Source organism: Panthera uncia, chromosome D1, assembly GCF_023721935.1.
Source record: "Panthera uncia isolate 11264 chromosome D1, Puncia_PCG_1.0, whole genome shotgun sequence".
NCBI lineage: Eukaryota > Metazoa > Chordata > Mammalia > Carnivora > Felidae > Panthera > Panthera uncia.
Window position 1 is genome coordinate 89,838,437 of NC_064808.1, and position 27,870 is coordinate 89,866,306.

At 36.4% G+C, this 27,870-nt stretch overlaps 1 protein-coding gene across 8 annotated transcripts in view; it reads right to left on the reverse strand.

Annotated features, from left to right (window-relative positions):
• The window catches only part of CCDC15 (coiled-coil domain containing 15), a 94,741-nt gene that overhangs the window by 28,754 nt on the left and 38,117 nt on the right, over window positions 1-27,870 (reverse strand). For 5 of the 8 annotated variants that reach the window (XM_049654977.1, XM_049655009.1, XM_049654970.1 and 2 more), the window contains 2 exons: window positions 26,752-26,847; window positions 25,230-25,333 (listed from right to left, as the gene is read on the reverse strand). In XM_049654977.1, the coding sequence (XP_049510934.1) occupies window positions 25,230-25,333; window positions 26,752-26,847 (200 nt within the window). Of the gene's footprint in view, window positions 1-16,093; window positions 16,947-25,229; window positions 25,334-26,751; window positions 26,848-27,870 lie in introns of those variants that run through there. The other 3 variants (XM_049654983.1, XM_049655000.1, XM_049655022.1) reach the window with 2 other exon arrangements.

A 27,870-nucleotide genomic window follows, 5' to 3' on the forward strand; every position in this document is an offset into this window, starting at 1 on the left:
CTTTCTTGATGGTTTTAATTTAATGAAGTACAACTTATTAATTTTCCCTTCCATTTGTTGTACAACGGATTGTTGACATTGGCACAAGGCAATGCAGTGGAGAAAGGATAGCCTTTTTGACAAATTGATATCCACATGCAAAAAATAACTTCACACCATATATGAAAGTGAACTCAAACTAAATTACAAATCTAAATATAAAACCTTAAAGTGATCATCTTTCCAGAAGAAAGCAAAAAAAAAAAAAAAATTATGACCTTGGGTTAGGCAACGATTTCTTAAATATAACACCAAAAACATAATCTATTAAGGAACAAACTGAAAAACAGGTATTCATCAAAATTTATTCTGCTCTTTAAAAGACAGTGTTAAGATAAAAAGACAAACCACAGGACGGGAGAAAATCTTTGCAAAGCATATATCTGATAAAAAAGACTTGTATCTAGATTATACTAAAGAAGTCTTAAAACTCAGTAAGACAACTCAAAAACTTTGGGTTTGAACAGAAATGTTACCAAAAATGATATACAGATGGCAAATAAATACTTGAAAAGATGCTCAACACCTTCAGAGGTATAGGAAATGCAAACTAAAACCACAATGCGATACCATAACACACCTATTCAAATGGTTAAAATAAAAGACTGACTATACCAAATACCAAGTATTGGTGAAGATGTAAAAACTTGAACTCTCTTACATTGCTGGTGGTAAAATTAAATGGCACAACCACTTTGGAAACCAGTATGACAGTTTCTTTAAAAATTTAAATATAAACTTACCATATGATCCAACCATTCTACTCCCAGCTATACTCCCAAGAGAAAAGGTAACATATTTCCAAAGACTTGTACATGAATGTTCATTGCAGTCTTTTTTCTAGTAGCCCTAAACTGGAAACAACCCAAATGTCCATCAAGCTATGAATGGATGGTGTGGTATATCTATAAAATGGAATACTATTGTACAACAAAAAGGAATCAGTCTTGATACTACCACAAGGACGAATCTAAAAATAATTATGCTGAGTAAAAGGAGCTGGGCACAAGAGTACATGTTGTAATGAGGCAGTATAGGAAAAATAAGAGGAATCTAATTCCTATAAAGTCACTGGTCTAAGGCCAGTTAAGTTTTCATATGCTTAAAGACAGATACCTCCTTCTGGGCAAGAGAACAAACAAGCAGTAACAACTGTTAGAGAATAAAGGTTGTTTGAGCAAAAACAAAAGAAACAGTTTACACAGAAGTAACAATTTAGAGTCAGCTTGAGCAAATATTTCTATTTTTCAGGTACCCTAAAGAATGCTGACCATGGAAAAAGGTATCCTATGACTGTCTTGTGACCAAAGAGTGATATCACACTCTTTGGCCCAGGGGCTGGACCAAATGATCCAGGGGCTGAAGGGCACTTCCTCACTCCTAGTCCCCCTGTCCCTGGGAGGAGTGCCTTTATATGCCATGCATAGTACCCCTTCTGAGCAACATTCCTCTTTCTTGTTGGCTACTTTGTATCCAAGCTATCTCCAAACCAAATATTGACAGAAAGCAAAACAGTCGTTGGTTGCCTAGGGAGGTAGAGACAGGGAGCGAAAGAAAAGTGGGGCTACCAGGGGCATGAGTAAACTTTTGGGGATGATAATATGGTCACTATCTTGACTATGGTAATGGTTTCATGTATATATATGTCAAAACATCAAAGTTTGTACTTTAAATATGTGCAGTTAATTGAACATTAATTATATTTATTTTTTTTTTATTTTTTTTTTTTTTCAACGTTTTTTATTTATTTTTGGGACAGAGAGAGACAGAGCATGAACGGGGGAGGGGCAGAGAGAGAGGGAGACACAGAATCGGAAACAGGCTCCAGGCTCCGAGCCATCAGCCCAGAGCCTGACGCGGGGCTCGAACTCACGGACCGCGAGATCGTGACCTGGCTGAAGTCGGACGCTTAACCGACTGCGCCACCCAGGCGCCCCTATTTATTTTTTTAATCCACCTACAAGTAGAGAGGAAATAAGTAGCTCATGGAAAAAAAATGAAAATCTAAGTAATGAGCTTTTGTTAAAAAAATATAACAGATTCAAGACTAAACCTTATACGCTGATAATGTCAACCGCTAAAAATTAATTTGAAACAAAAGAGCTGTTGTTTTCTGAACAGTAGTATGAGGCCAATTCACACCCATACCTCTTCAATAAAGCATGGACTGCTGAAAAATCTGGGCTTCTATCCATTTGTGGCAGGCTATTTACTCCAGGGGAATGATGGCCTTCCTTTTAGTTAGATTAACACAGGCATATACTAAAACCCAGGAAGTTGTCCTACAAAGGCTGAAAGATCAGGCACTGGAAAAGTACAAGAGACTCAGTAGTTGTATTGTATATGGAACTCAAGTCCATCCAGATTCTGACAGCTAATCAAGGCCACGTCTAGTAGAGTGACAAGACTACTTTAAACAAGGATTTTCTTACAACTGTTCTCCCACACTTGCCATTCTTTGCTAAGCCAAAACTCTAAGTCTAACTTGAATACTCCTCAAAGAGTATAAAACATAAGCATATCTTTTATAGTATGATTCAAACTCAAATGCAATGAGGTGAGAAATCTCATTATTGCAACTTGGGCAGACAGAGATGTTTTCATATCAGTGAAGATGAAGATAAAGGCACGTAAGGTGGTGTAGTAGGAATAGGAGAAAAGGTAATGTGTGTGGAAAGGCCAAGACAGGCACATACTCGTTCACAACTGACTTTAAAATATATGTCAACTTGCTTTCTTAAAACACAATGTGTGAAATAAGCAAGAGAATGACAGGAAAAGATTAAGAGTGCAAAAGTTAAAAGATGAGCCTAAGATCATGAAGGGGCTCTTGGCTAGGGATCTACATTTATAGAGATATTACACCAAAGACAGCCAGTAAAGAGAAGTTGTATTTTGAAGGCATTTATATTTTCTCAGTTCAATAACTCCTTATGTTGTGAAAAAGGCAAGCGGTAAAAGTTAATGTTCAGATAATGAACCAAATTGAGGTTTTCAATGGTAAAATTTAAACGGAGCCAAGTGAATGACAACGGAAAAGAGATTAGCTACTGGTATAATTCTCAAAACCAATTATCCTCTAAGCCAGAAAACTAAGATCTAAGGAAACATGTCAGCATTGTTTTTCAAATGTTGTCTCTTTAGATCTTGGTAATAAGACAGTTACTAGAAATAATGGAATCAGCCCTCACTCCCACCCCAACTATTCCTCACATCAAACGTCTTGTAAGAGTTGTGTAGACTTTCTGGTTCTATTTCCTGATCTCCTCACCTAAACCAATGTAGCTTATAGGCCCATCAATCACTGCATCAAAACAACTTTCTCCAAAGTCAATGGTAGTGGTGGTTTACAGGTCATTTAATCCATCTAGCACATATATCCTCAATGGGAGCAATATCGTACCCAAGGTAGCAAAAACTGATTTGAGAGAGCAAAAAAAATGTTACATATTAAAATAGTCTGTGGCCCTCCAAAAAGTCATAGTACCTAAGTAGAAATACAACATACCTAGGCATTCTTCCTTCACTTCTCACGCTGTAACTTCTCCCCAGGTGACTTTATGCATGCCACCTGCTTCAGTTCCCACCCACTAACACCTGTACCTCATAAAGCTACAGCTCATCATACACAGTTCCTCTGAGATTCAAACCTATTTAACTACCTGCCAATTTGACATCCCCATTTGAATATTTCAAAGGTATTTTCCTGGGGAAAAAATCCACAGCTTTGGTCAGATTCTCAGATTAAGAACTATTGCCATATGGTAATTTCAGAAAGGATCATAAAGTCGAAAATGACAAAGCTAACTTACAAAGTTGACATAAACAGCTATTCTGTAAGTGAGTTCTTATTCTCTGATACCTGTAAGGCCTCTTGTGTAAACAGAACTTTCAGATGATACACAATAGAAACTAAACTAGGTCAGAAATCAACATGTCAATGTATTGGTTGTTTCCAGAGCACTGAAGCAGGCAATGTAATGTACCTAGCTGTAACACCGAAAGTTATTCTGAAACTAGTGTCAGACTTGGAGTAAAAGAGAGTAAGAATACAAAACACTGCAAATTGGTCCGTAAACTTGCTATGCTGAGTGTTGGCCCAACTAAACAAGTATATAGGTCAACACTGACACTTTGAAAAGAATCCTGAAGATAAAGCAGTGTCACAGGCAAACAGCATTTAAAATAGTTTTATCATTCCAACAGTTCAAAAATTCTTGTTGGCCATCCTCCATATTAATAAGGCCACACTACTAACCCTTTACAAAGTTAAACTAAAATACAGACCTGAAACTAAAAATGAGGCCTATCTTTTTGGCTCTATGGTATTTTTCTTCCAGAGCCAGCAATGTGCCAACACCGATATTCTCAAATAAAAGGAATTCTGCTTGTGGATTAAAACACAGGTCTATTTCAGGGGTTAAAGTGGTGCCCTGTTAGAAAAATAACTTCTCAAGGACATGAAAGAAATCTTCCTCTTTGGCACAACAGGATTAAGGTCTAATCTAGCAGGTCTAAATCTTTGCTTGCTGATCCTGTTTTTCTATTCAACCTTTCTGTCTGCTCACTTCCTGATTCTGATAAGTACTCTTCCTTAGTGATTTCTGAAATCATTATTAAAAATAACATAACATTTCCTACTGGATTCTCTAGTTGGATTTCCTTTAAGCACCTCAAACCCAGTATGCCCCAAACTAAACTTATTGTCTCCACATCTACCTCCTTCCAGGCAAATCTGTTTTAGATTTTACCTGGTGGCCTAATTCATAAACTTGGGACTTAACCCTGAATTCTCCTCTGACAAAATTTTATGCACTCTCTCTTATGCTCTTAAAATTGTCTCCTTCTCATTGCCTCCTTGGTTCTGGCTTATTTGAAAGGTGGTGTTACAGACTTCAAAAAGAGATTGGGTGCCTGAAATCCAATAAATTTGGGACTGAATTCCAGTTCTGCCATTGCTAAGTGTGATCTTAATCTTAGGCAAATTACTTAACCTCATCTTCTTTTCTACAAGATTAAAATAAAAATCAAATTTATCTCATAAGGTTATGGAAACAAGTAAATGAGCTAATGCCTCTAGAACACTCAACACAGTGCCGGGACACATTATAAACACTCAGTGAATGGCAGCTACCACTATCCTGCAGAATTGTATCAATTAAATGAGACCATAATGAATGTAAAGCATTTGACACACAGTAAGGACTTCATATAATAATCCTTTTTAAAAAAACCAATTTCCTCTCTCATCTTCTAAGTGTATTATTTCAATAATCTCCTAACATCTAGTTCTTAATCACCTTATCCATTCTAAATGGCTCCTGCTTTCAGGATAAAATCCAAATCCCTTCTCATGACATACAAAGCTGTTTATGATCTTGTCTTTGTTTTTTAAGACTTACCTCTTGCCATTCTTTTAGCTCCAATCATATCCAACTCAGAAGTGTCATATTTTCTCAAGTCACTGCTTTTACAATGTTATTCCTTTTACCTAAGATTCCCATCTACTCTTTTCTCCAAACCAATTACAATTTTTTTTTAAAGTAAATTTCATGTCCAGTGTGGAGCCCAATGCAGGGCATTTACTCACAACCGAGATCAAGAGTTGAAGGCTTGACTGATTGAGTCACCCAGGCACCTCCAACTACACTTCTGTCTCATACTACTGCTTCTAATCCTTCAAGACTCAGCCCAGGAAGCCTTGTGCTACAAACATACCCCCAATTCTGAGTTCAAAACACAGTTGCTGTACCCCCATATATTCTTGCGATTTTTTATTCTAATGATATTAAAAGAACTATTTTATTTTACTTGAGATTTTTATACTTATGTTGGTAAGAGAAATTAGTCTGTAACATTGCTTTATTGTAATGCCTTTGTCAGGTTGGCAGTGAGATTATACTGGCCTCTATAATTATTTGGGAAGTATTCCGGGTTTTCCATTCTCTGGAATAATGTAAAACTTGGTATTATTTTTCCTTAAATACTTGGCAACTAACATTTATCGAGCAGCTACTGTGCCAGATTGAGCACATTCATATGTTACCTCATTTAATTCTCATGGCAACTTCAGGAAGTATATACTGCTATTATCCCTTTCCCACACAGCTGGTAGGTAGCAGAGACGGGACCTGAACACATATCTCCACATGCTCTTAACCACATGCTATACTGTCTTGTAATACTTAATATATGGTATTAAACTATGTAATTCATTTGCCTGCTTCCCCATTCATGAGTGAAATCTATCTAGTAAGATCTTTGTGAAGAGTGGGATGATGTGTTTCATTTGTTGCAACCCCTAAGTCTAGCCATCATGTCTACCAATTAATAGATACTCAATAAATTGCTCCTAAATGAATGAATGAAAACATATTATTTGATTCTTAAAACAACTTATTATCAATTTCTGTCTAGAAAGAAGATATATGTTTATTTTAGAATGCTGCTAAAGTGGTTTTGCCTTTTTTTAAAGCTGTTTTGTCTTTCAGTTAAATCATAACTTCCATGCAAAAAAGGCATGCGTGATTTCATTTCTTCAACAAGGAAGAAGCAAAAAATAATAATTTTTAATTGTTTGCAAATGATTGACAACAGATTTAATTTTCTGATACCATCTGTAAGACAGAGACCTTCATATTTTTTCTGGGGTCAAGAGTATAAATCAAAGAAGGAAAAGATTATCCAGTGAGAAAATGGCAATACAACAAAAGCCTTAAGCAGAAAAGCTTTCAAAGAAGGTCAGCATATAGCTAAAGAAGAATTCCCCACTGACTATGCCATGTGGTAGGCATGTCATAAGAAGATTTAGGTTAGACATAAAACATCCACAGCAGGGATGTCCTGGCTTCAGTTATTTGAACTGAACTAAATTTCTGTTCTTTTGCTTGAAGAGTTGATAAAATGCTTACATACTGGCATTACAGAAATAAAAGGATTTTTTATGTAGATCAGATCATAATTATGGTTAAATGACTAGGTGATAGTAAGACAAATTGAGCCTATATATAAGAATGAACTTCCTGAGAACCAATGTCCTTAGATTCTGAAACTATTATCCAGGAAGATTATATAATATTGGCCCTGATGAACATTAAAAATAGAAAACAACCCTTGAAATATTTAAATAGAATCCTGGCTTAAAGGTTACCCTAGACAACATCATGAGGATTTTTTCAAGCCTCTTCCACCCCAATCCTAAACATGTACAGAAAATTTTTTATCGCAGCAGTTTCTGTCAAGCGGTTTTTAAGACAACAATATTCTAATATATCTTGAGGGGAGAAAAAGCATGTGAGAATACAAACATACTAAAGAACCTATTAAACACCTCAGAGGAAAACCATTCTCACCCATGAATTGCCACATAAAAGTTTCAGAAGTCCTTGTACTCTCTATTACGAAATACACAGGATATTCAGCAGCAAGGGGCCCCTGCAGAGATTGTTTAGGCTCTCAAAGTCAAAAATACTAATGATAAAAAATTTGAAAAATTAAGAAACATGGAACAGGAGAAAATTATTTTTAGCATCCAAACACATTTCTCAAACATCTTGGAATATTTTATTTTAGTCATTTTTTTCATCATCATTGGTTGTGCAAAAAGCTTTGTTTCCATTGGGTCCATGGTTTGGGAAAAGTTCAGGAGTGTTTAAGAAGCTGCCCTGGGGCAGGAGGCAGAGATTTGGGCAGAAGTTCCAAGGACAATCAGGCAAGATCGCCATGAAAATGAAATATTTTCATGTCAAGACAAAATTGCAAGTTTTCCATAATCCACTGCTAAAACAAAGAGGAGAATGGCTTTAAAAAAAGGAAAGAATTAGTTCCAAAGACAGGGGCATGCAAGAGTGCCCCTCAAAGGCCACTGGGCTACTATTTCACTTGGGATTTTACATTTATATTGAGGAGAGAAATTAGTCTGTAATGTTGCTTTCTTGTAATGTCCTTGTCAGGCTAGTATTAACGTTATGCTGGCCTCTACAATTATTCGGGGAGAATTCCCTATTTTCCATTCTCTAGAATAGTTTATGTAAAACTTGGTGTTGTTCTTCCTTTAAATATTTGGCAAGAATCCCCCAGTGAAGACATCTGAGTCTGGACCTGAACATGAATTTTTCTCTTTGGTAAGATTTTTTTTTTAAGCTTATTTATTTATTTTTGAAACACACACAATGAGAGAGAGAGAGAGAGAGAGAGAGAGAGAGAGAGAGAGAGAGAGAACAAGCAGGGGAAGGGCAGAGAGAGAAGGAGAGAGAGAATCTGACGCAGGCTTCTCACTGCCAGCGTGGAGCCCGACTCAGGGCTCAAACCCATAAACCATGAGATCATGACTTGAGCCAAAATTAAGAGTCAATATTTAACTGACTCAGCCACCCAGGCACCTCTCTTTTTGGTAAGATTTTTAATAACTGATTTACTGTCTTTAAGTGGTATGGAGTGACTCAGATTTCTATTTCTTCTTGCACTGATATTTTTTATTTTTAAAGCAGTTTCTCTTTCATCAAAATGATCCAAATTTTTTAGCATGAAGTTGTTCATAATGTCCTTTTATATCATTTAATGTCTCTAGGCTCTGTAGTAATGGCTCATTTTTCATTCTAATATTGGTAGTGTTGTCTCTCTTTTCTTTTTACTGATTAGTAAAAGTGGTATGTCCCTGGAAAAACTAAATTTTCAAAGAACTTTTGGCTTTGTTGATTTTCTCCATTGTATATTTGTTTTCCATTTCTGGATGATTTCTGCTCTTTATGACTTCCTTCCCCTTCTTTGATTTGCTATTTTTTCCTAGCTTCTTAAAGATGTAAAGTTAAAACATTGATTTTTACCCTCTTTACTTTTTCTGATAACTGCAATTAAGGCTCTAATATTCCTTCTAAGCACTGTTTTAGCTGCACCTGACAAGTTTTGATCTGTTACATTTTCATTATTCTCTTCACAGCACTTCCTGATAATTTCTATTGTAATTTTATTTTTCACTCAGAATTCCTTTAAAATGTACTGCTCATTGATTTCTAGCTTAACATCACTATAGTCAGAGAACATGTCTGGAAAATAAGCCAGGATATAATCAATCTCGGTAAATGTGCCATGGACACTTAAAAAGAGTATATTCTATCATTGTTCAGTGTTTTTATGAATACTTTTATTTTCCTTGAGGAAATATTTAGCAGCAAAGAGGATAGTTCGTAAGGTAGGTGTATGTTTAACTATATAATATACTAAACAGTTTCCAAACACTTTTCCACTTTCACTACCAATACATCAGTTGTAACTTGTCTACATCCTTGCCAATATCTGACACTGTTGATATTGTCTACATTGATGGAAGGGGCCAAGATGGCAGAACAGCATGGAAGTTTTTTTTGCATCTCTCATCCTTGAAATGCAGCCAGATCAACACTAAACCATCTTGCACACCTAGAAAACTGATTTGAGGATTAACACAATAATCTGCACAACCTGAACCACAGAATTCAGCAGGTATGCAGTGTGGAGAGGTAAACTGGGGACAGAGAAGCCATGGAAAGCAGGGAGCTGTTTTTGCTTGCAGAGAGAGGATGGAGACTGGGGGATATGGGATATGGGAAAAGCACCACCCCCCGAAAGCAGCTGGATAGAAAGTGGAAGACTGGAAACAGCTGCAAAGGACTGAACAAAAAAGGGAAAAAGGAGATAGGAGTTTAAATTCCATTTAGACTCTAAAAACAGGGGGAGTGCAGAGTCTGACACTCTGCAGCTTGACACCTGGCAGTGCTCTGGTGGGAAAGGCAAATCCCTAGGAGCAGAGAGCGAGGTCCAAGGGGTCCTCGGGCCACATGGGGAAAGGCAGTTCCCCTGCTGGGAGAATATTGGTAGAGGCGACGTGGCCTTCCCACAGGCAAAGGTCCCAGCAGATCTTGGAGAAGGGCCACCACATTCACTGGTGTTAGAACAAGGACATTAAGGGTGAAACCTGGTACCAGATGTGTGTTGTGATTTGCCAAAATCCCTGAAATGCTGCTGCTACACAATCGCAGGAACTTTTACTGGGGCTGGCTGGCACCCAGCCACAGTCTCTGAGCATCGGCAGCAGCATGGTCTCCCGAACATTCCTGGGGCCAGTCAAGCACCCGGCCATTGCTCAGTGAGACCCTCCCCCGGAGAGTTGGAGTGGGTAACAGTTGCAGTTGGGAAACACGGCCCCATCTGAGATAAAATTCTGGATGGAGGTGCCTCCTGGCAGCCTGACGGCTTGGTCACGGACAGTGTAGAAGCAGAGAATGGACTTAAGCTGGAGACAAAGGAGGGATGCTTGATTGCCGGTTGGGGAGTGCACAGAGTCCTGAAACTAGATACTGGGTAGCTGGGTGATGCCATTTTCACCCCTCCTGTGAATGCACATACATACCTACAACAATACACTCCAGTAAGCTAAGCAACACCATCTAGTAGAGAATGGAGCTATTACACTAAGCCCCGCCCAAATGGGCCAACTGCGCTCTTGACGAACACAAGTCTCTCTGCCTACTTAGTTTACAGACTATAAAATGCTTCATAGTGTGACTACTACAGGAAAACGGTTGTAATTTCAATTTGTTTTCATTCTGTTCGCTGGTACATCTATTCAATTTTTTTTCTTTTTCTCTTCTTATTCATGAATACAGAAAGGGAAAAATTTATTTTTATTTTCCATTTTTATTAAAAATATTTCTTTCATTTTTTTCTACAATATTTTTTACTTTCTTGTATCTATCTTAAATTCTATTTTATTTTCATCATTTCATTTTATTCTACTTTATTGTATTCATTTTTTCAAATTTTCACATTTTCCTTTTTTTCCCTTTTTTTCCTTTTCTTATCTTTCCCTTTTTTCTCTAATCTATCAAGCTTCTTTCAACAACCAGACCAAAACACACCTAATATCTAGCATCCTTTATTTGATTTTTGTGTGTATTGTTTTTTAATTTTTTAATTTATATTTTTTTTACATTATTCCTTTTCTTACTTCAAAATGACGAAATGAAGGAATTCATCCCAAAAGAAAGGACAGGAAGAAATGACAGCCAGGGACTTAATCAACACAGATATAAGCAAGATGTCTGAACCAGAATTTAGAATCATGATAATAAGAATACTACCTGGGGTTGAAAACAGATTGGAATCGCTTTCTGTGAAGATAAAAGTCAGGATGAAATAAAAAATTCTATAACTGAGCTGCAATCTCGATGGTTGCTACGGCGGCAAGGATAGATGAAGCAGAGCAGTCAATCAGCAATACAGAGGACAAACTTACGGTGAATAATGAAGCAGGGGAAGACTAAGGCAAAAGAGCACGATATAAGAATTAGAGAATTCAGTGACTCATTAAAAAGGAATGCCATCAGAATCATAGGGGCCCCAGAAGATGAAGAGAGAGAAAATGGGGTAGGTTTATGTGAGCAAATCATGGTGGAAAACTTTCCTAACCTAGGGAAAGACACAGACATTAAAATCCAGGAAGCACAGAAGACTCCCATTAGATTCAACAAAAACCAACCATCAACAAGGCATATCATAATCAAATTCACAAAATACTCAGCAAGGAAAGAATCAGGAAAGCAGCAGGGAAAAAAAAAAGGATTTAACCTATAAGGGAAGACAGATCAGGTTTGCAGCAGACCTATCCACAGAAACTTGGCAGGCCAGAAAGGACTGGCAGTATATATTCAATGTGCTGAATCAGAAAAATATGCAGCCAAGAATTCCTTATCTAGAAGGCTGTCATTCAAAATAGAAGGAGAGATTAAAAGTTTCCCCAGTAAACAAAAACTAAAGGAGTTTGTGACCACTAAACCAGTCCTATAAGAACTTTCAAGGGGCACTCTCTGAGGGGAGAAAAGATGAAAAAACAAAAACAAACACGAAAACAAACAAAAAAAGACCAAAAGCAACAAAGACTAGAAAGGACCAGAGAACAGAAACTCCAACTCTACAGGCAATATAATGGCAATAAATTCATATCTTTCAGTACTCACTCTAAATGTCAGTGGACTAAACGCTCCAATCAAAAGACACAAGGTAACAGAATGTATAAGAAAACAAGATCAATCTATATGCTGTTTACAAGAGATCCATTTTAGACCGAAAGACACCTTCAGACTGAAAGTAAGGGGATGGAGAACCATCTATCATGCTAATGGTCAACAAAAGAAAGCCAGAGTAGCCATACTTACATCAGGCAATCTAGACTTTAAAATAAGGACTGTATCAAGAGATGGAGAAGGGCATTATATCATAATTAAGGGGTCTATCCACCAAGAAGACCTAACAATTGTAAACATTTATGCGCCAAATGTGAGAGCACCTAAATATATAAGTCAATTAATCACAAACATAAAGAAACTCATTGATAGTAAGACCATAATAGTAGGGAATTTCAACACCCCACTCACAGCAATGGACAGATCATCTAATCAAAAAATCAACAAGGAAAGAATGGCTTTTAATGACACACTGGACCAGATGGATTTAACAGATATATTCAGAACATTTCATCCTAAATCAGCGGAATATACCTTCTTCTCCAGTGCACATGGAACGTTCTCCAGAATAGACCACATACTGGGTCTCAACAGCCCTCAACAAGTACAGAAAGACTGAGATCATACCATGCATATTTCAGACCACAACACTATAAAACTTGAAATCAACCACAAGAAAAAATGTGGAAAGATAACAAATACTTGGAGACTAAAGAACATCCTACTAAAGAATAAATGGGCGAACCAAGAAGTTAAAGAGGAAATTAAAAAGTACATGGAAGCCAATGAAAATGATAACACCACAGCCCAAAACCTCTGGGATGCAGCAAAGGCAGTCATAAGAAGGAAGCATACAGCAATCCAGGCCTTCCTAAAGAAGGAAGAAAGGTCTCAGATACACAACCTACCCTTATACCTTAAAGAGCTGGAAAAAGAACAGCAAGTAAAACCCCAAACAAGCATAAGACAGGAAATAATAATTAGAGCAGAAATCTATGCTATCAAAACCAAAAAAACAGAACAGATTAATGAAACCAGGAGCTGGTTCTTTGAAAGAATTAACAAAATTGACGAACTACTAGCCAGTTTGATCAAAAAGAAAAAGGAAAGGACCCAAATAAATAAAATCACGAATGATAGAGGAGAGATCACAACCAACACTGAAGAAATACAGACAATAATAAGAGAATATTACGAGCAATTGTACGCCAATAAAATGGGCAATCTGGAAGAAATGGACAAATTCCTAGAAACATATAAACTACCAAAACTGAAACAGGAAGAAATAGAAAATTAGAACAGACCCATAACCAGCAACATATTGAATTAGTAATCAAAAATCTCCCAAAAAACAAGAGTCCAAGGCCAGATGGCTTTCCAGTGGAATTCTACCAAACATTTAAAGAAGAGTTAACACTCTTTGAAGCTGTCCCAAAAAATAGAAATGGAAGGAAAACTTCAAACCTCATTCTTTAAAGCCAGCATTACCTTGATTCCAAAAGCAAAGACTCCACTAAAAAGGAGAACTACAGACCAATTTCCCTGATGAGCATGGATGCAAAAATCCTCAACAAGATACTAGCCAACTGGATTCCACAATACATTAAAAGAATTACTCACCACAACCAAATGGAATTATAGCTGGGATGCAGAGCTGGCTCAATATCCACAAAACAATCAATGTGATATATCACATCAATCAAAGAAAGGACAAGAACCACATGATCCTCTCAATAGATGCAGAGAAAGCATTTGACAAAATATCCTTTCTTGATAAAAACCCTCAAGAAAGTAGGGATAGAAGGATCAAACCTCAAAATCATAAAAGCCATATGTGAAAGACCCACCAATACTATCATTCTCAGTGGGGAAAAACTGAGAGCTTTCCCCCTAAAGTCAGTATCACAACAGGGATATCCACTCTTGCCACTGTTATTCAACGCAGTATTGTAAGTCTTAGCCTCAGCAACCAGACAACACAAAGGAATAAAACTATACATTGAAAACTATAGAAAGCTTATGAAAGAAATTGAAGACACACAACAAAAAAGGAAAAATATTCCATGTTCCTGGATTAGAAGAACATTGTTAAAATGCCAATACTACCCAAAGCAATCTACATATTCAATGCAATCCCTATAAAAATAACACCAGCATTCTTCACAGAACTAGAACAAACAATCCTAAAACTTGTATGGAACCAGAAAAGACCCCGAATACCCAAAGCAATCTTGAAAAAGAAAACCGAAGCTGGAGGCATCACAATCCCAAACTTCAAGATGTATTACCAAGCTGTAATCATTAAGACAGTATGGTACTAGCACAAAAACAGACACTCAGATTAATGGAACAGAATAGAGAACCCAGAAATGGACCCACAAACATATGGCCAACTAATCTTTGACAAAGCAGGAAAGAATATCCAATGAAATAAAGACAGTCTCTTCAGCAAATGGTACTGAGAAAACTGAACACCAACATGCAGAAAAATGAACCTGGACCATTTTCTTACACCATACATAAAAATAAACTCAAAATGGATGAAGGACCTAAACATAAGACAGGAAGCCATAAAAATCTTAAAGGAGAAAGCAGGCAAAAACCTCTTTGACCTCGGGCTCAGCAACTTCTTATTTAACATGTCTCCAGAGGCAGGGGAAACGAAAAAAAATAAACGAAAGCAAAAACGAAAAAAAAAAAAGTCCTGAACTACCAGGACCTCATCAAGATAAAAAGCTTCTGCACAGCAAAGGAAACAATCAGCAAAACTAAAAGGCAACCGACAGAATGGGAGAAGACATTTGCAAATGACATATCAGATAAAGGGTTAGTATTCAAAATCTGTAAAGAATTTATGAAACTCAACACCCAAAAAAACAATCCAGAGAAGAAATGGGCAAAAGACATGAATAGACACTTCTCCAAAGAAGACATCCAGATGGATAACAGACACATGAAAAAATGCTCAACATCATTCATCATCAGGTTAATACAAATCAAAACCACAATGAGATACCACCTCACACCTGTCAGAATGGCTAACATTAACAACTCAGGCAACATATGTTGGCGAGGATGTGGAGAAAGAGGATCTCTTTCTCTGGTAAGATCTCTTTCTCTGCTGGTGGGAATGCAAACTGGTGCAGACACTCTGGAAAACAGTATGGAGGTTCCTCAAAAAATTAAAAATAGAACTACCCTACAACCCAGCAATTGCACTACTAGGTTATTTATCCAAGGGGTACACATGTGCTGTTTTCAAGGGGCACGTGCACCCCAATGTTTACAGCAGCACTATCGACAAAAGCCAAAGTATGGAAAGAGCCCAAATGTCTACTGACAGATGAATGGATAAAGAAGATGTGGTATATATATACAATGGAGTATTACTCGGCAATCAAAAAGAATGAGATCTTGCCATTTGCAACTACGTGGATGGAACTAGAGGGTATTATGATAAGCAAAATTAGTCAGTCAGAGAAAGACAAATATATGAATTCACTCATATGAGACATTTAAGATACAAAACAGATGAACGTAAGGGAAGGGAAGCAAAAATAATATAAAAACAGGGAGGGGGACAAAACATAAGAGACTCTTAAATATAGAGAATAGAAGCTTGCTGGAGGGGTTGTAGGAGGGGGGATGGGCTAAATGGGTAAGGGGCATTAAGGAATCTACTCCTGAAATCATTGTTGCACTATATGCTAACTACCTTGGATATAAATTTAAAAATTAATTAATTAATTTTAAAAATACAACCACAAAAAATAATTGGATTTTATATGTATTAGCAACTATTAATAAATACATTTCTTGGTTTAAACTTAAGAAAAATACTGTCTACATCCTTACCAATATCTGATATCCCCTTCCCCCTCCTCCTTCTTCAAGCTATTCCAGTAAGTATGAAGTGGTATGTCATTGTGTATCTACTGAGTTACCATTTTAAGATTCTATTTGTCAATTCCAGACTTTCTATTTTATTCTATTTTATAGATTCCAATCTCTGGTGAAATTCTCCATATCTTCATCTATTTTTTTCATCTTTTCCTTTATTTACTTGAGTATATTAATCAACTGTTTTAAAGTCCTTGTCTGCTAATACCAATATCTGTTTCATCTGTGAGTCTGCTTCTGTTGTCTCTTTTTCCTCTTGGCTTTTGGTCATCTGGTCCTATCTCTTGATATGCCTAAAAATTTCTGATTGAACACTGACTGTTGTTTTGAAACAAATTTAGAAGGACGCCTGGGTGATTCAGTCTTAGGTTAAGTGTCTGACTTCATCTCACAATTTGTGAGTTTGAGCCCCACATCAGGCTCTGTGCTGACAGCTCAGAGCCCAGAGCCTGCTTCGCATTTTGTGTCTCCCTGTCTCTCTGCCCCTCTTCTGCTCATGGTGTGTGTGTGTGTGTGTGTGTGTGTGAGTGTGTGTGTGTGTGTGTGAAAAATAAATAGACATTAAAAACAAATTTTAAACAAATTTAGAAACACCAAATGATATTATCTATAATCAAAAAAAGTTCACTCTTTGCTAGGCAAAGAAGGCAGGGTACAACACCTTAATCCAATCAGACACTCTGCAGAATCAAGGCAGATTTACAGTTTAATTAAGGTTTATCCTACAGTTGGTTAGACCATCTTGTTAGTGTATAACTCTCCATATTCCTGTAGAAGTCTTCAGTCTCTTTTTGACTGAAAGTCTGGTATATTCACTGGGTCCTAACTCCCCTACCTCGTGCTGGTGGGTCTATAATCTGTGAGATTATAGAAAATTTCTGTTTTCCAGAAGTTTTCAACTTAGACCTTCAGCCTTCTTTATTGCACAAATTTAGACATTGTCTTAAGGAGAAAACTGATAGAGTGTTTGAAGGCTCCTCAAAGTCTGCAATTTTGTTAGTTCAGCACCTGAAAACCAACAAAAGTTCCCCTTGAATCTCTGTCTCCCAGAAATAGCTCTGTTTTTGGTCTCAATTCATGTTGAAACACATACTAAAAATTCCTAAAGAAATCTTTAGCTCTCATTGCTGCCAGAACTCTAGTTCTTTTTTTTTTCCCAAATGTGTATAGGTCAGCCCTCCCTTAATAGTCCAGAGGCTTCTCAATGTCCCAAATTGAACTTGCTAGCTTTTTTTTCAAATCTAGTTCTTCTTTGGGAATTCCCTACCTATGTTAATGGTACTACCCTTCCATTCAATTATCCAAGAATAAAGTTAGAAACTACCCTTGATTCCTCTCAACACCAAACTCAATTAGTCATCAAGTCATATGGATTCTATTTTTTTAATTTTATTAAATATATGACTCCCTGTTCCCAATGTCCCCATCATCTCCTACCTGAACTACTAAAATAACTTATTAACTAGACTCTTTGCCTTAGTTTTCTGTCTTCTCCAGACCATTCTGTACTCTGCTGCCAGAGTAATCCTAAAATTATAAATCTGATCCTAAGACTTATGCCTTAAAATTTTTCAGCAGCCTTCTGAAAGCCCCTCTGCCACTTCACTGCCACCAATTTAGCCACCCCAAGTTTCCACACTGTCTCCCACACATACCTTATACTTTTACATGAAGTTTCATGATGATCTATCAAATTCCAATTCATGCTTCAAGACCCAGCTTGGGTATTAACTCATCTATATACAAACCTCCCTAACCTGTCCCTGCCTTCTCATGTAGCATTATAATTATTATTTTCATCTCCTTTTCTTTATTTGTCTGGCCTTCCTTGGTGTTCATCCTATTTACCTTCATCATCATCATCATCATCATCATCATTATCATCATCATCATCATCACTACCACCACAATAGTAATATATATTATTTACTATGATTTTATTAAATGCCAAATACAATGTTAAGTATTTTACATATATTTCTCCATTTAATTCTATCAACAACCTAGGAGACAGGTATTATAATCCTCATTTTATAATTAAAAACACTGAGTCTTGGAGGTTAAGAAATATGCTGAAGGTTACACAACTAATAAGTTGCACATTCAAACCCAAGACTATTTGATTCAAAACCTGTGCTATGAACCACTACCCTGCCACATACACATTTAATATTCTTGGCATATAGTCAGCACCTGGCATGTGCCAGGCTCTCAATAAATGTTTGTTTGTTGAAAAATTCCAAAAAAATTACATATGAAAGCCCTTCTAAATTATAAAACTCTGTATGAATACTATTATTTGCTACCACTCTCAGTTTATGTTGATTTTTCTACTTTACCATCCTTATCTGCTTCCCCAATAAACACACATTTATCCACCTAGGTCCAAGTGAAATGTAATAATTTCTCTAACTTTCCAGATGGAATCAGTAATCCCTCTTCTGTGTTCTCAGGGACTCTGTGCCTACTCCTTCTATTGTAATAATTATACTACTTATTTGTATACAATTATTCCCCCATTCACCTTAGATTATGAATTTCTCAAGCAAAGGAACCACTTTTTATTTATCTTTGTATTGCCTATGCCTAGGACAGTCCCATGATATGAAAGTGCCAGATTAATGTTTGCTGAATAAATGCAGAATCACTCTCAGACCAGCTGGATAAGAAGTGAAGTCCTTGCTTTGGAAATCACATTTTTCCCCCTCAGCTTTATTGAGAGATAATTGATAAACACATTGTGTAAATTTAAGGTGTACAATATGTATTAATGATTTCATATACATATATAGTGTGAACTGATTACCACAATATTAGTTAACACTTTCATCACTTCACAGTTACTGTGTGTTTGTGTGAGCATGATGAAAAAATTTAATATCTACTCTCTTAGCAAATTTCCAGTATGCAGTACAGTGCTGTAATGATAGTCACCACACTGTACATTATTAGGTCACCGGAACTCCTTTATCCTATAACTGAAAGTTTACAGCCTTTCACCAACATCCCATTGCCCCCATCCCCCAGGTCCTGGCAAACACCAATCTATCTCTGTTTCTATGAGTTCATTTTTTTAGATTTCACATATAAGTGATATCATAAAGTATTTCTTTCTCTGATTTATTTCATTTAGCATGATGCCTTCAAGGTTCATTTATGTTGTCACAAACGGCAGTATTTCCCTTTTTCATTGCTGAATAATATTCCATTATACATGTGCCATTTTCTTTATTCATTCATCTGCTGACAGACACTTAGGTTGCTTCCATGTTCTAGCTATTGTGAATAATGCTGAAATGGATATGGGGGTACAGACACCTCTTCCTTCAGATATAGACCCAGAAGTGGGATTGCCAGACCATATGTAGTTCTATTTTTTAATATTTTGAGGAACTTCCATTTTGTTTTCCATTGTGACTGCCCCAATTTATATTCCCACCAACAGTGTACAAGGGTTCCCTTTTCCCCACATCCTCGCCAGCACTTATCTCTTGTGTTTTTGATATAATAGCCATTCAAACAGGTGTGAGGTGATATCTCATTATGGTTTTGATTTGCATTTCCCTGATGATTAGTGATGTTGAGCACCTTTTCATATATTTATTGGTCATTTGTACGTCTTCTTGGAAAAAATGTCTATTCAGGTCCTTTGACCATTTTTTAATTGGGTTTTTTTTTTCCTATTTAACTGTAGAACTTCCCTATATATTTTAGATATGTACATCTGACCAGATATATACTTTTCAAATATTCTCTCCTATTCCACAGGTTGCCTTTTCATTTTGTTGATTGTCTCCTTTGCTGTGCTGAAGTTGTTTAGTTTGATACAGTCCAACTTGATTCTTTTTGCTTTGTTGCTTATACTTACAACGTCATATTCAAAAATCATTGCCAAGGGGCAACTGGGTGGCTCAGTCAGTTGAGTGTTCAACTTCAGCTCAGGTCAATATCTCATGGTTTGTTGAGTTCAAGTCCCACACTGGGTTGCTGCTGTCAGCCTGTCAGTGCACAGCCCGCTTCAGATCCTCTGTCACCCTCTCTCTTCCCCTCCCCTGCTTGCACTCTCCCAAAAATAAAATAAGTATTTTTAAAAAGAAATCATTGCCAAGACCAATGTCAGAGCGCCTACCCCTATGTTTTCTTCTATGAGTTTTATAGTTTCAGGTTTTATGTTCAAGCCTTTAATCCATTTTGAGTTGATTTGTGAAGGTGTGAGTTGATTTGTGAAGGTGAAAACTGGAGCCACTTTTCATTCTTTTGCATGTGGATATCCAGTTTTCCCAACACCATTTATTGAAAAGACTATCCATTCCCCATTGTATATTCGTGACTGCTCTGCTGTAAATTATTTCTGGGCTCTTTATTCTGTCCCTGTATCTCTGTATTTGTTTTATGTCACTACCATCTGTTTTGATTACTATAGTTTTGTAATATAGCTTGAGATCAGGAAGTGTAATGCCTCCAGCTTTGTTCTCCTTTCTCAAGATTTCTTTCACTATTTGGGGTCTTTCGTGGTTCCATACAGAGTTTAGAATTTAGGACTGTCTTTCCCATTTCTGTCTTTAGAACTTTGATAAGAACTGCTTTAACTTTGTATACTGCTTTAGATAGTATGAACATTTTAAACAATATTAATTCTTCTAATTTATGAGCTTGGAATATCTTTCTATTTATTTGCATCTTCTTCAATTTCTTTCATCAATGTTTTAGTTTTCGTGTATAGATCTTTCACTTCCTTGGTCAAATTTTTTCCTAAGTATTTTTTATTCTTTTTGATGTTTTTGCAAATAGGACTTTTTTCTTAATTTCTGTGATAGTTCATTGTTAATATACAGAAACTCAACTGATTTTTGTAAACTGATTTTGTATCTTGCAAAATACGGTATTACGGAGTTCATTTACTAGTTCTAACAAGTTTTAGGTGTTGTCTTTAGGGTTTTCCATACATAATATGTCATCTAAAAATAGAGTTTGATTATTCCTTTCCAATTTGGATGACTTTTATTTCTTCTTCTTATCTAACTGCTCTGGCTAGGACTTCTGGTACTAAACTGAATATAAGTGGGGAGAGTGGGCATCCTTGTCTTGTTCATGATCTTAAAGGATTTCAGCTTTTTTATTGAGTATGACGTTTAGCTGTAGGCTTATCATATAGGATACATTCCCTCTATACCAATTTATTGAGAGTTTCTTTTATCATGAATGGATGTTGAATTTTGTCAAATGCTTTTCTTGCATCTATTGAGATGATCACATGATTTTTATCGTTCATTCTGTTAATGCAGTGTATCATACTGATTGATCTGTGGTTTCTGAACCATTCTTGCATCGTTGGAGTAGATCCCACTTGTTCCTGATATATGACCCTTTTAATGTACTGTTGAATTCAGTTTGTTAATATTTTGTTGAAACTTTTCACATCAATATTCATCAGGATGACCTGTACTTTTCTTTTCGTGTAGCAACTTTGTCTGGTTTTGCTCTCAGGGTAATGCTGGCTTCATGATGAATCAAAATGTGCTCCCTTCTCTTCAGTTTTTTTGGAAGAGTTTAAGAAGACCTAGCATTAATTCTTCCTTAAATGTTTAGTAGATTCACCAATGAAGCCATCTGGTCCCGAACTTTTGTTTTGGGGAAGTTCTTGATTACTGATTCAATCTTCTTATTTGCAGTTGGTCTGTTCAGATTTTCTATTTATTTATGTTTCAGCCTTGATAGGTTGCATGTTTCTAGAAATTTATCCCTTTTTTTCTACGTTGTCCAATTTGTTGGCATATAAGTGTTCACAGTAGTCTCTTATGATACTTTGTGTTTCTGTGGTATCAGCTGTAATGTCTCCTCTTTTGTTTATAATTTTACTGATTTGAGTCCTCATTTTTTTCTTGGTTAATCTAGCTAAGCATTTTCTTTCTTTTTTTTTAATGTTTATTCATTTTTGAGAGAGAAAGGGAGAGAGGGAGAGAGAGAGAGAGAGAGAGACAGACAGGGAGGGAGCGAGCGGGGGAGGGGCAGAGAGAGACAGAAAGAGACAGAGAGAGACAGAATCTGAAACAGGCTCCAGGCTCTGAGATATCAGCACAGAGCCTGATGCAGGGCTTGAACTCACGAACTGTGAGATCATGACCTGAGCTGAAGTCAGACACCAAACTGACTGAGCCACCCAGGTGCCTCTAACTAAGTATTTTCAATTTTGTTTGTCTTTTCAAAAAACCAACTCTTAGTAACATTGATCTTTTGTATTTTTTCCTATTCTGCTCTAATCTTTATTATTTCCTTCCTTCTACTATCTTTGGGCGTACTTTGCTTATCTTTATCTAGTTTCTTGAGGTGTAAGATTAGGTTGTCGTTTTGAGATCATTTCTCTTTGAAGGCATTTTTAGCTATAAACTTTCCTTTTAGAATTGCTTTTGCTGCATACCATAAGATTTAGTATGTTGTATTTCCATTTTTGTTTGTCTAAACATTTTATTTCCCTTTTGATTTCTTCTTTGATCCATCGGTTATTCAGGATTGTGTTAATTTTCATATATTTGTGAATCTTCCAATTTTCCTCATTACTGATTTCTACCTTCATACCAATGTGTTTGGAAAAGATACCTGATATAATTTCAATCTTCTTGAATTTGTTAAGACTTGTGTTATGGCCTACGTGGCATATGATCTATCCTGAAGAATGGTCTGTGTGTTCTTGAGAACACACAGTCTGTTGCTGTTAGATAGAATGTTCTGCATATGTCTGTTAAGTCCATTTGGACTATAGTGTTGTTCAAAACCAGTTTCCTTATTAATTTTCTGCCTGAATGATCTATCCATTGTTTAAAGGAGGGTACTAAAGTCTCCCACTATTATTGTATTGGTGTTTATTTCTCCTTTCAATTCTGTTATTATTTGCTTTCTGTTTAGGTACTCTGATGTTGGGTGCGTAAATATTTTTAATTGTTATATCATATTGATGAATTTACATAAGAACCTTCTTTGTCTATTGTGACCCTTTTCAACTTAAAATCTATTTTGTCTTCTATAAGGATAGACACCCCCACTCTATTTTGGTGACCACTGACTGCATGGAATATCTTTTTCCATCCCTTCACTTTCAGCCTATATGTGTCCTTAAAGCTAAAGTGAGTCTCTCATAGGCATCATTTCTCTTTTAAGACAGTGTGGTATTGGCAAAAGAATTGACAAATAGGTCAGTGGAACAGAAAAGAGAGCCCAGAAATAGACCGGTATAAAGTTAACTGATCTCTGACAAAGGAGCAAAAGCAATACAAGGAAGCAGAGACAGTCTTTTCAACAAATGGTATAGGAACAACTGAATGTCCATGTGCAGAAAAATGAACCCAGACACAGATCTTACATCCCTTATAAAAATTAACTCAAAATGGATTATCAAGCTAAATGTAAAACACACAATGACAAAATTCTTAGGAGATAACACAAAAGAAAATCTAGGTGACTTTGAGTATGGCAAATAATTTTATATATATATATATTTTTCTGTTTTTTGAGAGAGAGAGAGAAAGTGCACGCGAGAGAGCACTGTCAGTACATAGCCCAACACAGGGCTCGATCTGATGAACCATGAGATCATGACCTGAGCTGAAATCAAGAGTCAAATGCTTATCCGACTGAGCCACCCAGGTACCCCAATTTTTTAGATACAATACCTAAGGCATGATAGATGAAAAAAAATAATTATAAGCTGGAGTTCATTAAAATTAAAATCTTCTGCTCTCCAAAAGACAGTATCAAAAGAATGAGACTTAAAGCCACAGATGAGGAGAAAATATTTGTAAAAGACACATTTGATAAAGGATTATTATCCAAAACAAAGAACCCTTAAAACTCCAGAATAAGAAAACAAATAGTCCAATTAAAAAGTGAGCCAAAAACCTAAACAGATACCTCACCAAAGAAAATGTACAGATGGCTAATAAGCATATGAAAAGGTGCTCCACATCATAGGTCATCAGCAAACTGCACATTAAAACAACAAGGTACTGCTACACAACTGTTAGAATGGCTGACAACCAAAACACTAACAAACCAAATGCTGGAGAGGATGTGGAACAACAGAAACTTTCATTCATTGTTGACAGAAATGTAAAATGGTACAGCCACTTTGGAATAAAGTTTGGCAGTTTCTTTCAAAACTAAACATACTCTTTTTTTTTTTTTTTTAATTTTTTTTTTTCCAACGTTTTTTATTTTATTTTTGGGACAGAGAGAGACAGAGCATGAACGGGGGAGGGGCAGAGAGAGAGGGAGACACAGAATCGGAAACAGGCTCCAGGCTCCGAGCCATCAGCCCAGAGCCTGACGCGGGGCTCGAACTCACGGACCGCGAGATCGTGACCTGGCTGAAGTCGGACGCTTAACCGACTGCGCCACCCAGGCGCCCCAAAACTAAACATACTCTTACCATATGATCCAGCAAGCATACTTCTTGGTATTTACCCAAAGGAGGTGAAAACTTACACCTAAATGAATCCTGCACATGAACATGTAGAGCAGCTTTATTTATAACTTCCGTATCTTTGAAGAAATCAAGAAGTCCTTCAGAAGCTGAATGGATAAACTCTGGTACATCCAGACAATAGAATATTACTCAGTGCTACAAAGAAATGAGCTGTCAAGCTATGAAAGGTATTAGAGGAAGCTTAAATGAATATTACTAAGTGAAAGGTAGCTAATTTGAGAAGGCTACATATTGTATCCCACCTATATAACATTCTGGGAAAAACAATGGAGACAGTAAAAATATCATTGGTTACCATGGGCTGGGGAAGAGAAAGATGAAGAGGTGAAGCACAAAGCATTTTAGGGCAGTAAGACTATTCTGTATGACATCTGTATGACATCATATGTCATTTATTTGGATACAAGTCATTACACATTTGTCAAAATATATAAGAATGTATACAACACTAAGAGTGCATCCTAGTGTAAAATATGGATTATGATGTGTCAGTGGAAGTTTATCAGTTGTAACAACTGTACTACCATGCTATAGGATGTTGAGAGTGGAGAAGGCAGTCCATGTGTACAGGCAAAGGAGGTAAATAAAACTCTCTGTACTTTCTGCTTAATTTTGCTGTAAACTTAAGATTGTTCCAAAAAAAAAAAAATTCCACCAAAAAAAAAAAAAACCATAGCTCTTAACCAACTTTTCATACTTCTTTCCAGATCAAAAACACTTGTTTCTACTATGCCTAATGATTTCTAAAACCCAGTTTTCAAAATCATCTTAACTGGCAATTGAAGGCTCATAATAAGGATCAAAGAACTTACTTTTCAGCTTTCTTTTGATGTTCTTTTTGCCTTTGTTGTTCTTTTACTTGTTCTCTTTCAATATCCATGAAAAGTCGTCTGTATCGCAGGTATTGCTTTTGACGCTAAAGGAAAGAAGTTAAAATTTCTTAAGATTCTGCTCTCAGAGGACTTCCCAAGGAAGGAAAATTTCCTTGTGCCATAGACAAGAAAACTACATATTACAAAAGTTACATGGAATTAAGTCCTTAATTTCTTTTTTTTTTTAAGTTTATTTGTTTATTTTGAGAAGGAGAGAGGGAGAGCACATGTACATGTGCACATGCATGAAGGAGGGGTGGAGAGACAGGGAGAGAGAGAATGCCAAGCAGGCTGTGCTCAGGACAGAGCCTGACACAGAGCTCGATCCCACAACCACAAGATCATGACCTGAGCCAATATCAAGAGTCAGACACTTAACCGACTGAGCCACGCATGCACCCAGTCCTTAATTTCTATTTATGGTGACCTAGGATAATATCACATACAGCAAGAGCTTTATATTCTCAAGCACATGGCTATTAGATATTACAGACAAATCAGAGAAAGAAGTATTGATTTTTGCCCTTAGTATAGTCCTTGGTCAACAGCACTTGAGGAAATGATTGTATAGGACATGATAAGATTTGGTACTATATTTACTCTGTGTTCCCAAGTTATTAAGTACCATAGAAAGCCAAAGAAAGAATGTGAGAGGTATTTTATGAAAGAAAAATAGTCACTTTAACTTTTCAAAATTAAAACCATATCACAAAAGTATACTCGAAACCAAGCCTAATACAGTGGAAAGAGGGAAGAAGGACTGGGAATATCTGAGCATCATACTTTTAAAGGGAACAAGTATAATAAAAGCAGTGCTACTGCCCTGTGTGTGACCTGTTCATACTTCTGGGTTTATACATTCTCTTTTAAGGACAGAAGCTACTCAAAGGGCACTAGTGCACACACAGACGTGGTTTTGCCCTTTGAGCAGCTGATGTCCTTTCGGTAAAAATTATGAGAGTCTAATAGCCAGTTCTTAATATTGAGGATACGTCACAATTATCAGTGGTGTTCTTTAAAAACACAGATGCCCCAAACCTACCTTTTCAGATACTGATCAGTATATCTGGTTTGGGTCAAGACATTTGTATTTTAAAAAAAGCTCCACATCTGATTCTAGCACATGGACAGTGTTAAAAACTGCTGGTTTAAACTAACATTAGACTGAGAAGGGGAAAAAGGAAGTCATAAGTTAAAACTCTTCCTTTAGGTCATTGTAACAAATATAGACTAATGGGAAAAATTCACTAGGATCAGATCTCTGATTTTACATCAAGGTTATCTTAAATCCTAGGGGCTTAGAAGAAAAGTTCAACACATTATAGAGTCGAGTAACTTCTTTGCCTTTATCCATGGAACTTGTAGTATTAGCTCTAAATGTGTAAGTACACAATAAATTGTTCCCAATTTCACACTATTATAGTAGAAAAGCTGGTGTCCAAAAGCAATTATCATTACATACCTCTTTCTTGTCTTCTTCTTGATCTACTCCAGACTGAAGTGCTGGTGGAATTTGGAATTCGGTGTTCAATCTTGACTGATATTCACCATACACCTGCTAGAAGTCCAGTCACACAAAGTGAAAAAACTGCCCAAAGCTAGCCCTGCACGTGCTTTTGCTATTTTCATCTATTGATTCTTTTCTCCTGCAACCCTGCGCTCTATTGGATAAAAACAAACAAAAACTCAATAAAATAAAATAAATTAAAAAAGAATGAAAGAAGCAGAGTCAGAAGGAAATAAACCAAACAAAAAACAATAAACCAAAGAAAATGATTCAGGTCAAAAACATGGATGAATTAGTAACAAATCAAAATGTTCAGAATGAAAGTTCTTCTAACGTGATCGCTCGAAATCACTCTATTATGCATGTGCTTGGGATTGAATCCAGGATATAAAGCCAGATCCCTTATTATCTTAAATCTGTAATCAATTTCTATTTATACAACTCTTTGGTGGGTGTGAGCCCAGAGAAGAAGGGCCTGAAAATGTTATAACATCAATTGACATGGAAGGGAGGAAACTGAAGCTAAAGTTCCCCCAAATTACTATAAAAGCCTTATGATATAACCTGGTATACCTGCTTTGACACTGTATGAGTCAAATTATGATCTCTAACTTTCAGAAATTAAAGTCATTTTAATATTACTTTTTCTTAGCTTAGAAGTTATTTATCTTTTAGCAAAGTTTCAGGATAGAAGATCAGTATTGTATTTCTATTACTTGCAATGAACAATCTGAAAATGAAATTAATGGAAAAATCCACTTAAAATACCATCAAAAACTTACTTAAAATAAATTTAACAGAGGAACTGTAAGTTTTATACTCTGAAACCTAAAAACATTGTTGGAAGAAATTTAAAAAGATCTAAATGAATAGAAAGACATCTCCTGCTCATGGATTGGAAGACTTAATATTGTTAAGATGGCAGTACTCTCCAAATTGATCAACAGATTTAACGCAATCTCCATCAAAATTTCAGATGACTTCTTTGCAGATGTTGGCAGGATGATCCTAAAATTCATATGAAAATGCAAGGGACCCAGAGTTGCTAAGATGGCTTTGAAACAGAAGAACAAA